The sequence below is a fragment of the Mus caroli genome, unplaced genomic scaffold, assembly GCF_978045245.1.
Source record: "Mus caroli unplaced genomic scaffold, Mus_caroli_1 scaffold_12, whole genome shotgun sequence".
In the NCBI taxonomy this organism is placed as follows: Eukaryota; Metazoa; Chordata; class Mammalia; order Rodentia; family Muridae; genus Mus; species Mus caroli.
In genome coordinates, this window is record NW_028227267.1 from 56,727,632 (window position 1) to 56,741,443 (window position 13,812).

A 13,812-nucleotide genomic window follows, 5' to 3' on the forward strand; every position below is an offset into this window, starting at 1 on the left:
CCAAGGGACATCAGGGATTACCCTGAAACTCTATCTACCCGCGCTCCCTGCTTGCTGGGCGGGCTGAGGGGTTGCGCCAGGACGACGGACAAAGGTTGGCCGCCACTGGCCCCTTGAATGCTTCCTTCTTCGGAGGGCGTGACCTGTGCATGGAGGGGATTGGGGTTGCGTTTTAAATTGGAGCACTCAGATTAGAAAGCAAGTTTCTCCTTCTGGGACGCAGCCTAAAAGACTTGGGGACTTTATCGTTACTTGTATACAGAGTGAGTTGGCAGAATTGGGTTGGCTCCATATCTGTTCGGGATATGGGGAATTGCTATACTGGCTAGACTCGGGATGGGACGACTGCCGCAGGAGAGGAATTCAGGTGGCTTGTGCTGGCGGACCCCACTTCTTAACAGCAAAGTTGCAGAGTCGGAGCAAATTTCTTCACCGAGTGAAAGAAGACAAAAAAATCCCAACAGCAAACACAAGCGAGCCAAGCTACTGTAGTTGCTGCCCAGCATGGGATCATGGCATTGATAAGTAGAATAGTAATTTGAATTTATTCACTGCTGGTTACCAAGGCTTCTTAGAACCGTATCTCTCCCTCCCCCACTATTTTTTTCCGGCCCCTTCCACCCCATTTCTGTTGTCCAGTGTTTTCTAAATTCTCCAGACCTTCTAGGTTTTTGCCCATCTTTTTTGATCCCACTTTCAAAGCACAGAAATTTCACCCTGTTTGCTTTTTTTTTCCTCACTCCTGTTTTCTTTTTTCACCTTTCCTAGCAAATGCTCCCTTTCCCTGCTATTCTTCAACCCCTTTCAAACTTCCTCACCGCATTGTTCTCTTAGTACGGGTTAATTATGCACCCCCACCGAGTGGGGCTGAACCTTGTTCTCTGCCCCTCCCCCACCCTCTAGAGCCTTTGGGGAGGTTGCTTTCTATCCAGCGTTTTAATTATTTTTCACTCACCTCCTTGGCCCCCAACTTGCCGCCCCACCCCCACCCGTTTCGTGAGCCTTTCCTTTCTTTGTGACCTGTGTGTTACCGGGCACTCTTTTTCCGGCCTTTTTACCTGCTTCCTCCTTAGCCACAGCCTGCCAACGCTTTGGTGACTTTCCCAGCTCTCTTGGTCTCAGATCCCTTGTGGTCCTCCCTTCCCCCCACAGGCCTAGAACACCACTAGGCTCAGTTTCCTCCTTTCCAGTCAGCCCCGAGTTACCTCACAGACTTAGTTTTTTGTTTTGTTTTGTTTTTTTCTAGAAAGTCTGAAAGTGTCACTAGGACTTCTGCATTTCCACAGCAGCACATTGCCTGGCTCTCAGACCTCTCCATCTGCCACTGTGCCTGTCTGTTAAAGTGGAATTGGACATGCAGCCCTAGAATGATGTCATTACCAACATTAATGTGATGATCACACAGCATTTACCAAACACTGTGCTAAAGCAGTAATATTCATTTAAAATCTTTCTTCGGTCTCTGCCAAGGAAGATCCACCATTCTCCCCCTTTTGCAGATGAGGAAAGGGTGTGTTCAGAGAAGGTAAGCCTGCCACAGTCATGTTTGCCATGACAGTGTTGTTTGACTTAGTCTCATGGGGCCATGTGACTTCTTGACCTCAGACAGGCCAAGCATTCAGCTTTGGATGTGAGGTTGTTATTTGACATGTTTTGTTTATTTTGCAGTGTGTGCCAGTTTAGGGCATAGAGTCTACTCTTCTTGTAGGACAGTGCCTGGGGAAAAGTCAAATGGCTGATGTCCTTCAGAAAGCCTGACTGTCACCATCTCTGCCTTCAGCCTGCTTCCCATCTTTACCTTAGGACGTTGGGAAGACAACATCATAAAAAGTATATGGCTAACTGGCTCCTATGTCAGGAGTTCAGTTTCACTTTAGTACAATGAATGAATGGGCCTTTGGGTCTCCGAGAACCATGCGGCTTCACGAGTCCTTTAATTTCTATTTCATTTTATAATATTTCATTTTAAACCTTGATCAGTTATTTCCTGGCTAGTCTTCACTTGCAAGTTTACTGAAGGAGACTGCTGGAGTTACAGACTTTATTAGCTGGAAAGGACGTTAGAATCCACCCAGCGGGAAACTTGGCCCAGAAATAAAGAGACAAATTTGTCCAGCAGCCGCAGCATCCCAGGACTGACGCCTGACCCTACAGCTGAGTGTGGAAAGCAACTTCATTTCCCGTCCTTTTTCTGAGCTACGTAGCAGTAGAACTGCACGTCTGTCTCGTGTAGAATCATCTGTAGGTTTCCTTTTTTGGAGGGAGCCTTAAAGATATAAGAAGAAAATGTTTGCCTTTGAGACATGCGATGGCATAAGTGGGGTAAAACATCACAGAAATATGTATCCATTCAGGTGTTTTTAGAAGAGTGGTTCTTCCCAGAGCAACAAGAATGAACAGCTTTCTCTAGGCAGACCACACGGCACATAGGGATTTCAACGTCAGTAGCTGGAGTACTCGGCCTCTCCTTCCCTTTCCTGGGAGAATTGCATCATTACAAAGTACAGAAGGTACACTGAAATGTACGTTTCATGCAGGAGTGGCCATGAGCTTCTTGGGAGGAGGGAGAAAACATCTGTGCATGTCGTCTGTTCTCTGTGGCTCCGATGGTGGCAGCTGGGCTCCACAGTGGAGTCTGGAGGTTCAGGGAAGCCACCATGCCCACAGCCCCGCTGTCAGCAGTAAGATTTGAATCCATGACTTGTCTGGTGTATTAGAGGCATGTGAATTCTCTTGTGTATCTCTGAGTGGAGCCTACAGTTTGCTGAGGCAAGTATGCCGCCTCAGCGCCTTCTACAAAGGTAGAGAGATGGTTTCTGCTTACTGAACTGAGGAGAATGACCAGGACAGGAGAGCGGGCCCGTGAGCGTGAGGATCCAGAGGAAACTGCATCCTTTTCTGGCTCTGGCAGGGTGTGATGCTTGATAGGCCCCCAAGGAGCTGTGGCTCCTGGTAAATAAGGACATTGGCAAATGCCTTTTCAATTTCGTTCTGGCTGTTTACGGTGGCATCTGAACACGTGGGTGGACACAGGTGATAATACTTAAGTAAGTGCGTCAGACACAATACTGTCACCTCTGTTGATGAACAGCTTAAAGAACCTGGTTTCCTTGTCAGACAACACAGACACACATGGTTCAGGAGCAGCATCCATTGGTGCCTCTATGGGACACAAGGAGCTCAGACACTGCTGATTCTGGAGATCACGTGTTTGCCTCTTGGCAGTTAGCTACAAGATTGATGAGCTTGTATATCTACTTGGATAGAGAAGGGCTAGCCAGCCTTGCCCCTTAACCCCTGTTAATGGAGTGACAGAGCATGTTTCCTGGTGTCCCTGGCAAAGAATCAGAGACTGGCTTGGGCAAGGCCAGACTGGGGTTTGGAATGGGGAGAGTCTCAAGAGATCCTTAGCTGTGAGCAGCTTCCTTGGGCCACCAAACCACCTGCTCTCTTCTTTCTTGGTCCTTCCTACTTAGCTTTTCACACATCTGTGCCCCCAAGCACATGGTATTGAACTAGGAAAGAGAGCCCATGTCTACATTGGAAGCAGATGCAAGGGGAGGGTGAGACCAGACCTACTGTGTGATGGCACTTGATGGGAAGCCTGGGTTAAGCAGCCTAAACCTTCTTAAAAAGTGCTATAGTAAGCCTGTTGGTGGTGGTACACTCCTTTAAACCCTGCATTCGGGAGACAGAGGCAAGTGGATTACTGTGAGTTCAAAGCCAGCCTGGTCTACAGAGTGAGTTCCAGTACAGCTGTCTTGGGGATCTGGGGGACGGTGTTGTACTAAGTGACCCAAATGAGTCAGTTTATTGTGCTGGAGTGCTAACATTACAGTTCAGGGATCAGGCCCTGATGTGTGCTAAAGTTAAAGGGATCTTGTATCCTAGTTTACATGTGTACATTTAAACACATCCAAGTGGGTTGGGACTTTTCTGTGGCAGAAGAAAAATAACCTCTGCTTTAGAAATGTGCTTGGTTGCTACCCTTCAAGGGGATGGAGTGTCCCCTGTAATGTAAGAGCTTTTTCTCATCCATGAACGGTATAGCGATGGTCTGAGCCATTTAGACTTGCAAAGCTCCTGCTGTCTGCCACAGGCATGTGCTGTTGTATGTCCATATTGCTTCGCAGGGACATATTTACCTATCATGTACTGACTGTTGTTTACGTGCTAGATGCTAACCAATCTGATGGTTTTCATGAAGAGGCTCACCATCTTGTGTAGCAGGAGAGGTGGTCGTGTGAAAAGTCAGTGAAGAGAACGTGGGCGTGGTGGGCGTGGGAGAGCATGTGAAGTCCTGAGACCAGGAAAGCCCTCCAGGAGATGAGGAAGCAAGGGCAGGCAGGGGCTGATGGGATCTTCTGGGCAGCATAAGCAGAGACCAGCGAGGACACAACCGGGACCCCACAGGCTGTTTCTTTATGGCTGCATGCCACTGTTGTGACTCATAATCCAGGTGTGGGGACATGGTAGACAGTCCTCGGGCTGCCCCCACAGCTTTTAAGTAGACATTTGCGAGTGCAGGCCAGTAACCTGTAAAGGAGGTTTCTTGTTCATCTTTGTCTTTTTTTTTTTTTTTTTTTTTTTGTGATACTAGGGGTGCAACCCAGGGCCTGGTGCATTCTGTGCAAGGGCTTGCCTATCTCTACAATAATGAGCCTCCTGTGTGCCGCAGGTGTCTGATAGCCATGGCTCTGGGATGTGTGAGTTCAGGACTTGCCAGGTAATTAGCTTCCTTTTCTGTTGTAGTGAGAAGATGAGTGTTTGGTGCTGGGGTTTCCCTCAACTTAGCAGCTGTCCGTATTTCATCATGCTCCCTTCTTTCCTGTACATTCTATAATGGAACAAACCAGTGAGCTCATGTGGAAGAGAGAGAGGCAAATCAGATCCCTAATTTAAACACGACCACGTCCCCAGAGGTTAAAAACCTTCAGCTCCGACTGGTAGGTCTGATGGATGACCATGACGCGGCATAAACCGCTGGGTGTGAATCCTTGCGCACTCCGCCTCCTCCTCCAGTGCCTTCTCCTGGAATTAGACCTGAGTTTGTTACCAGTTTTTAATCCAAGTCCGTTGGGGAAGTAGGATGATTTTGCTTCTGTTCCTTGGCCAGGAGTCGCTTGAGGCTGAAAGTCTTCAGAGAAGACAATGCAAGAAGCCGAGTGGGACATGTGGTATGTGATGTCGGAGGAAAGGAGAATTTCTTAGCATTTCAGCCCTTGGCCTCATGGTCTGTCTCTGTAGCCTGTAGGCTGTGTGAAGGTGTTAATCTCTCTGTCCCTCAGTTGTCACATTCTAAAAGCTGGAGACAGCAGCTGCCTTAGTCTCTGCTGCTATGACCGGCGTGTGTGGTTTATAAAGGAGGGGAGCATCTCTCCTTTCTGGAGCCTAGGAAGCTGGGCATCAGGGCACCGAAGTGTGGTGTCTGGAGAGGCTTTCTTGTGGTAGACTCACAGGGCAGAGCTGATGGAAGGAGCTAAAGGTACAGGCATTATATCTTCCCATGGCTGTAATGGCAAATGGAGGGGTTAGATGGCTCTCTGAAGCCCCCACCCTTTCGTGTGTGTGTGTGTGTGTGTGTGTGTGTGTGTGTACATGTATGTAGAGGCCAGAGGTGTATGGTCAGTCTTTTGCTCAAGCACTTTCAAATATAAATATAAATGTAAATATAAATATAAACAATACATAGATGTATAATACATAACACATGTTAATACTTAGTACATTATATATTAATATGTGTTGAAATATAGCTATTTCATAATATATTATATAATATATTAACATTTTATATTAATATGTGTTGTTATATATAAAATTTATATATATAGTTTTTTTGGATCTCACTTAGCCTAGAGTTCACTCACTTGCCTAGACTGGAAGCCATGAGACCTCAGGGTCATCCTTTTTACCCTCCTGAGCTCTGTGGCTACAGATGTGCAATACCACACTGTTCTTTACATGATTGCTGTGGGTATGAACTCAGGTCCTCAGATCTGCATGGCAGACACTGGCTGAGCCAGCTCTCCAGCTCCCGTGAAGCTCCTTTTATAGGGATCTTAATCCAGTTCATGACTTAACCACTCAATCACCAAATCCCTTACTTCTAACTGCCATCGCTCTGGGCTTTACTATATATATATATATATATATATATATATATATATATATATATATATATATATATATATATATTTTACCATTCAGGAAAAAGTTTTATTAAGGCCTGATGTTGCAATATGGGAAAAAATTTTCCTGGATACACACTGATAACTGTCTCAGCTGAAGAGTTCAGAAGCTCTCCTGTTTATTGGAGCTACCTATCATTAACAAATTGATTGCTGGCCTCGTCCACAGCTGAAATTGTGATCAGTTTTAGATGACACCTAGGCATTGGACTGTGGCAAAGCATTCCACACTCAGTCACGTGTGGGGAGTGCTGATGTCGTAGGCTGAGTGTTAAGTAGATGGACTGGTAGAAAGCTTAGGAGTGTTGCTAGGCATTCTGGGAGTTTTGAGGATGTATCTGGGTATGCCCGGGTTGTGTGTGACAAGAGGCTGCAGGGGCTGCGTTACCACTGCAGTTCTGAATGGTCCTGTGCTCCACGTGGTGTACGCACAGTTTGCAGATCTGAGGCTCTCGGCTGTGGTCTGAGAACTGGGAAGTATGACAGACGCTGTGGCTCACCATGTCTACTACTGCGAGTTTCTCCCAGGGCACAATTTAGAAGATGCTGTTGTGCACTGGGAACATTGGTGCCTTAAACCTGATGGGAGTGTTCCAGTGCCTCTAGGCCTGCATCGTTCTAAACCAGTGACACTTCTCCCACGCCCCATCTGACTTGGTCTCTCTTTGGCATCAGATCTGTTGTCTAGAATGAGAAGGGCATTATGTTAGAAACTACCTGTTTCTAGTGTTTTTGGAAGAATGTATAAACTTTACATTGTCTGTCCAGCTGTGCACATTTATTCTAGCTTCACTCTTACTCAATGGTCAGCTGTTGCCGAACTAGCAGTTTTGTTTTGTTTGTTTTTAAGATTATTTTATATGGGCTGGTGAGATGGCTCAGTGGGTAAGAGCACCCGACTGCTCTTCCGAAGGTCAGGAGTTCAAATCCCAGCAACCACATGGTGGCTCACAACCATCCTTAATGAAATCTGACTCCCTCTTCTGAAGTGTCTGAGGACAGCTACAGTGTACTTACATATAATAAATTTAAAAAAAAGATTTATTTATTAAAAAAAAAGATTATTTTATATGTTTGGGTGTTTTGCCTACAGGTGTACCTGTGCTCTGTGTGTATGAATGGTGCATACACATTGGGTGTTGGAACTCCTGGAACTGGAGTTATAAATGGTTGTGAGCCACCATGTGTGTTGGGAACCAAACCTGGGTCCTCTGCAAGAGTAATAAATAAGTACTTTTAACAACTGAGCCACTTCTCCAGCGCAGGGTCTTTTGCTTGTTTGGTTTTGGTTTTAGGTAGTGAATGTGGAAGCCAGGATTCAGTCATGCATGCTATGCAGGTGCTCACCCTCTGAGCTCCACATCAGCACTCCCTATCCCTCACCCAGTCTGACTCTCTCTTAGTTTTCGAGACAGGGTTTCTCTGTGTAGTCCTGGCAGTCCTGGAACTCATTCTGCAGACCAGGCTGACCTTGAAGTCAGAGATCCTCTCCCACCTTTGCCTCTCCAGTACTGGGATTAAAGGCATGCACCGCCACTGTCTTGCTGCAGACCAGTGATTTCTTTAGGGGTGTGTGTGTGTGTGTGTGTGTGTGTGTGTGTGTTCACCTCGAACATGTAAAGGCCAGAGGACAACTTTCGGGAGTTGGTTCTCTCCTTCCACCGTGTGGGTTCCAGGGACCAAACTTGGGTCATCTGGCTTATTCCTCTTTACTAGGTGTGCCATTTCCTTTTATTTAGGTTTAAGTTTGCAATGGCGGCATTCTCTATACTTGTCTTATATGGTAACAAGATTATTCAACTTCTCATAATAGAACATCTGAAGGACATTTTTCATGTTGCCCTTATGGGCTTTCTTTGAACCCTGCTGAGATTAATTAAATCAAATCCCATGCAACAATTATCCTAAAATATCTTGGCAAGTAGAAGAAATATCCTGACAAGTTATTAAAACGAAGTTGACCTAAGACAGTAAGGTTTGAGCAAGTGGCCCACAGCAAGCATAGTGCCCTCAGAAGGAAGCCTGGGTTGCACTGCCTGCTCCCAGTTTATTTTGGTGCTGAATTAGCCCTGGCTATGTGGTGAGACTAATTTTATAAGGGAGAAGTTTGTGAACTCATATCCTGTTCATGATTTGTTCTTTCTGTGGAAAAGTTAGAGGATGGTGTTAGTTTTGTTTTGCTGGGCAGTGCAGGGGCTGCAGATGCTGGGCGTTTACTGTTAGACTGACCTCACATATTTAAATGGGGATGGCAACTGGGAAGAATTGATTCACTGTATTTGTTCGGCTGCCCAATTACTAAGCGAGAGGGAAACTTTTGTATAGCCAGCACACAGGCCACTCAGTCTGACGGTAAAGACTAGCTGCCATTGTGTGGATTTAGCCCTATCGGAGACCTTGCCCACAGCTTGAATAGGGCTTAGAAAGCAGGCCTTCAAAGGAATGGCAGTTGCTTAAATGTTCGTGGATCCGTCTGAAATAACATCCTCTCCGTGCTCATTTGGACAGTAGAGAATGTATTAATATTTAGTGAAGGTTTAGTTGTATTCAAAGTGACTTTATATATTTCAGTGAGAAAAATTAAATGTTAATGCTGAAGAACCACAAGTAATGAAACAATACCCCCCCTCCAAAAAAAATAAGCACACGGCTCTCTCAAAGGCTGTGTTGAGAGCTACTCGGCAGCTTTCTATGCCTTTTCCTGCTTTTCCTTTCCTGAAACAAACCTGAATCCCCAGGGCCAGTGCCCTGCCCTTCTTGTTGAAGGGCCTTCTTGTTTTACCAGGGTGAGCTGAACCTTGGTGTTAGAGCCTCTCTCTGTGTCCTCATACTGTCGGGACTATGGGACAGGCTTCTTTCCCTTGTGATGCCTTGGTCCCAGGCTTGGTCATGGTCTCTGTTCCAGGGAGGCACAGATGGGGGACCATGATGGTACACCCATCCAGAAAGATAGGCTATGCTGTCCCAGAGTGCTCAGGAGTGAGCTACCAGCCATGTCAGCTTCCCTGCACGTGGTCTCAGGTTCCCGGACATGCTGTCCTCTTAGCAGTAGAATTCTGAATAAGCACCGTGGAAGCTTCTTCAGAACATTCAGTCAGTGGGTAGGTGTGATAAGAATATGAAAAAAATGAGTACTCTGTCCTCGGATATCATTGTTTCGCAGTTGTCAAAGTGTACTTACACAAAGCTAGGTGGTTGGAGTCACAGGGGATAGAACTTCATGAAATCCCCATCATGCATGTGGCCCATTGTTGGTTGCCATGTCAGTACATGACAGATGATGTACTAGCCAGTGGTTTTATATCCTGTGACTGCTCTCTGGATTGCATCATTTCTCTTGAGCTTGATCTGACTTTGTGATGTTTTATTCATCATGGATCTGGGAGATGGCAGGCCATATAATACATATAATATAGTATATACTTTCTAACCTAGTTTTTTTGCCATGGTACTGTCATCTCATAGCAACGGAACTGCCCAGTGACAAGTGTTGTGTGTCAGCTTCCTAGGGAGACTTGAATAAATGCCTATTCACCCTCTCCAAATAGGGAACCAAAGTATGGACACCACAAGTTTTATTGGGCTTACTTACAGGAGCAGAAATGACTCAAAGTTAGCTGTGTCACTAAAGCCCACCCCAGCATGGGTGACCGCTCAAAAAGCTGGGCACCTGGAACATACTTGCACAGCCTGTAAGCAGATCAATGGGATGGAGACTGTCCTTTCTAGGTGGCTCAGTTGATCTGAGTCAATTCCAAGCAGCTCAGGTGGTCTTTTCAAGGGTACTTAGCTGGTCTATTTCTTCCATCAGCTGAGCTTATCTGAGAATCAGAGTCAAGAGCCCTTACTGCTTGTATATTCTTGATGAGGGAGGAGTCTAGTGAAGCTGGTCAGTTTCAGGAACTTCCTGAACCTGTTTTTGTGTTGTTTAGTTCCTGTCTTAAGGTACTTTCTTTTAGAATAGAGTATTTCCTCTCCCCCTGGAACATCCTATTGTTTCACTCCCTTGTAAACATCCTGTCCTAAAAATCCTGTCATTTTACTTTTCCTTTACACTCTGTCTTAGAGTTTTATTGTAAGGCAACTCTTTTAAAGGAAAACATTTCATTGGTGCAGGCTTATAGTTCAGAGTTTGGTCCATTGTCATCTTAGTGGGAAGCATGGCAGTGAGCAGGCAGACATGGTGCTGGAGAAGGAACGGAGAATGCTACATCTGGATTGGCAGGAAGCGAGAGAGGGAGAGTGGAGAGGGGAAGGCAAACAGACACTGGTCTTAGTTTGATCATTTGAAACATCAAAGCTTCACCCCTAGAGAAATACTTCCTCCAACAAGACCACACCTACTCCAATTAAGCCACTTATCTACATAGTACCCTTTCCTATGAGTCTATGGGAGCCATTTTCATTTAAACCACTACACACTTCTGAAGAAGTTTCCCTCTTAAGATGGAAGCTTTCAACTCGGAAGGAAGCTGATAACCCAGCAGTCTTCTTCACGACACCTGTCTCACACTGCTCTTCCTGACCAGCGCCAGCCACAGCAGCAATGCTGTCCATCTAAAAGCAGCTCTTTCTCCAGGGACCCTGCAGGGACCCCAGGCACCCACCCCAGATCCCCTCAGTCCCAGAGCACCATGCAGCTGTGATGACCCGACTGTCAGCATATCAGAGGACATGTTCCCGCGATCTAATCTTAGCTGAACTTGAATGATAAATAGCTCATCATCCCTTACTGAAGCCCTGTTGCTGAGTGAGGAAAGGAGGAAGCCATATTAGACTTTTCCTTCTCAGGGTTAGGAAGTGAGAGTGTGGGTGACCCAGGCAATACAGGTGACTTTCCTGCCTGGCGGCTTTGCCTGCAGATGGTCTGTGCCGCTTTTTGTTGGCTCGGCATGCAAAAGAATGTGCGGGGCTTCGAGCCCGCTAGGCATCTTCTCACAGAAGTGATCCTGGAAGAGGAAGAACTCTTTCTAATCCTTGTTTGTAATCTGACCTCTTCATACAAAGTGCTTACCCTCCATGGGCTCTGACCTAGAAGCCTTCTGGTAAAACACAGAGGCAGAGCCGTCTAACATTACAAGGTCATGTCTTTAATTTACCACATGGCAACGCTCAAATGCCGGCAGGTGGATGGGTCAAACCTTTTATGTCCATGGCTCTTTGTGACTGTAACAAAAGCCCGAGATAAACAAGTTGCGAGGAGGAAAAGTTTATTTGAGGTCTGCACTTCAGAGGTTGGTTTGTCGTCGGGGCCTGTGGCATTACGGTGGGGACTGTGTGGCAACCCGGTGGTGGGCATGCGTGTAAAGGGCGCCTCGGTGTTGGCACAGAACATAGCCAGACACCAGATTCTCTGCACAAAGGAGACTTTATTACCCTGAAGGGACAAATGGGAGGGGTGGGGTGGGGGTGTCAGCTGCCTCTGCGAAGGCAGCAGCAGGTGTCTCTGCAGAACTGGTTTTTAAGGGGAAAGGGGAGAAGGAAGTCTGTGCTTGGATGAGTTGATAAGTCCTCACTGGACAGATTAGCCAGTGCAGCTAAATAAATGAATGTTGATGGCTGGGCCTTGATGTTAAGTCTCAGGAATGAGTCAGTAGCCAAATAAGGGAACAGACCTTGGGGGTGAGCTTTAGGAATGTCATCTAATGGGAGAGGGAAGGGGAAAGGGCAAGGCCTGCTGGCACCATGTTTGCGGTGCTTGGGCCCCTGAGAGAACCCTTCAGTGTGGCTCTGCAGAGATACTCGGTTCATGGTGGCCAAGTAGGGGTCAGGGCTGGGTTTCCATCTCCTGTTCAAGGGCATGCCTCCAGTGACCTACTGCCTCTCACTAGGTCCTACTTCTTAATACCGTCTAATAGTTCCATGGGCAAAGGACAGAGTAGGGTGGGCCCTTGAGAAACATCCCAGAGTCAAACCACGACAGTTTGTAATCTGCACGTCTGTCTTGGAAGCCATGTTTCTTCTGTTTCCAGTTCTGACTTAGGACTTTTTCATGTCTTCCTAGGGTTTCTTTTTCAGCCTGCTGAGATTAATTAAGTGAAACCCCATGTAATAGCTATTCTGAAGCAGAGGGGCTTATTAAATTTCTGGATTATTAAATGCTGAGCCACTGGATTGCCTGACTCCAAGATTATTAGAGTTTTTTGTTGTTGTTTCCGGTAGGCACTGGTGCTGGCCTCAGTTTCTCTTCTGTTCTGCCGGAGGGGGTTGCTCCAGGAAGGAGAAGCCACTAGCCATCAGGATGGCTCTGTTTTTTAGGCTTTCTTGGAAAGTATGTAGAAGCCACATCTTCCCCTCCACACACAGGTTGGGGCTTTTGAGCTTTGTCAATGGGACGCTCCTCTGAGATGAAGATAGTGGAAATCTGTGCAGATCAGCCTGGGATAGAAGATCATTGTGAACTGAGACTGAGTCAGCTGGAGAGCTCTTGGGCCCGACTACTCTGAACTGGGACAGCTTCCCTTTCTGGACATCCCTCCAGGTCACTGGCAAACTCCCTGGACACAGGTAACTTTTTCCTTAAAACAGGCTTTCGCTGCGTAGCCCTGGCTATCCTGGAACTCTGTAGACCAAGTTGGCCTCTAACTCAGGATCCAGCTGTCTCTGCCTCCCAAGTGCCGGGATTAAAGACGTGCACCACTGCGTTCTGCTTCCGTCTAGTTAGTTTTGATAGAGAATTCAGAGGGAAACAAATGTCTAGAATGTGTGTTGGTTTTCTGCCCTGGGCTGCGCCGTGTGAGGTAGACTGGGTCTAGTGAACGCAGGTTACACGTGCACCCCTGTCCTCCTCCGAGACACACGGAGTTGGGGCCGAGAAGATACTTCCCCATTGGGTCTGGGGCCAGCCTTCGCCTCAGCAGGGAGAAATTCAGAAGCTCCCATTAGCCAGATCTGCATGGTCCTCCCAAGGGCCTCCTGTGCCCTCCGTGCCTGAAGCCACATGGAAAGCATTGCCCATGGCTATGTTCTGGCCTCAGCGGGAGGGGTGAGGTAGTGACCTTCAGCCTAGAGCCCACCGGGCAGCTCTGATTGATCCTGCTGCTTCTGTGTGGAGGGTGCAGCTGGAGAGACAAGGATGGCAGGATGCCCGTGGATCTGCCTCAGGAATGGCTTTCAGGCTTACTCACTGAACTTCCTCTTCCCATGGTTTCAAGTACCCAGAATCAACTGCAGCCTGAAAATAAATGGGAGAAAGTTCTACATAAATAACGTACATTTTATGTAACTTTTCCTTAAGTGTATTCTATTCCTTTTTGGTTGTTGTGAGTCTTACTGTGTGCCCAGTGCATAAAGTAAACTTTATCATAGTGTGTATACATATGAAAATGTAGTGCATATAGTCCTCTATATGCAGTGTCTGCAGCATCACGACTCCTTTGGGACTCATGGAACATAGCTCCTGTGGATATTGAGGAGGGCTCTGTAGTAGCCACACCTTGCTTCTCTCCTATGCAGCCATGTAAGTGACCTAGATGTGGGGAGTCATTTCAAAGGAAGAGGTGTAGAGGGCCAGTGACTTGGGGTTTGTTGGTGGGCATCTGGGTGATCTCTGTTGGAATGCATGCTCACACTTATGCCTGGTTTGCCTACTGAATCTTGATATGCCTGTTCCGAGATCAGA

General features: G+C 46.8%; 1 protein-coding gene across 7 annotated transcripts in view; it reads left to right on the top strand.

Annotated features, from left to right (window-relative positions):
* Window positions 1–13,812, top strand: part of Spata13 (spermatogenesis associated 13) — a 128,913-nt gene that overhangs the window by 407 nt on the left and 114,694 nt on the right. For 2 of the 7 annotated variants that reach the window (XM_029469026.2, XM_021182581.3), the window contains exons 2-3: window positions 1,247–1,525; window positions 4,601–4,726. The exons of 1 other annotated variant lie outside the window; for it this stretch is intronic. In XM_029469026.2, the coding sequence (XP_029324886.1) occupies window positions 4,703–4,726 (24 nt within the window). In that variant the 5' untranslated portion in view covers window positions 1,247–1,525; window positions 4,601–4,702. Of the gene's footprint in view, window positions 1–1,246; window positions 1,526–4,600; window positions 4,727–12,497; window positions 12,699–13,812 lie in introns of those variants that run through there. 4 more of the 7 variants (XM_085828707.1, XM_021182582.3, XM_085828709.1 and 1 more) reach the window with 4 other exon arrangements.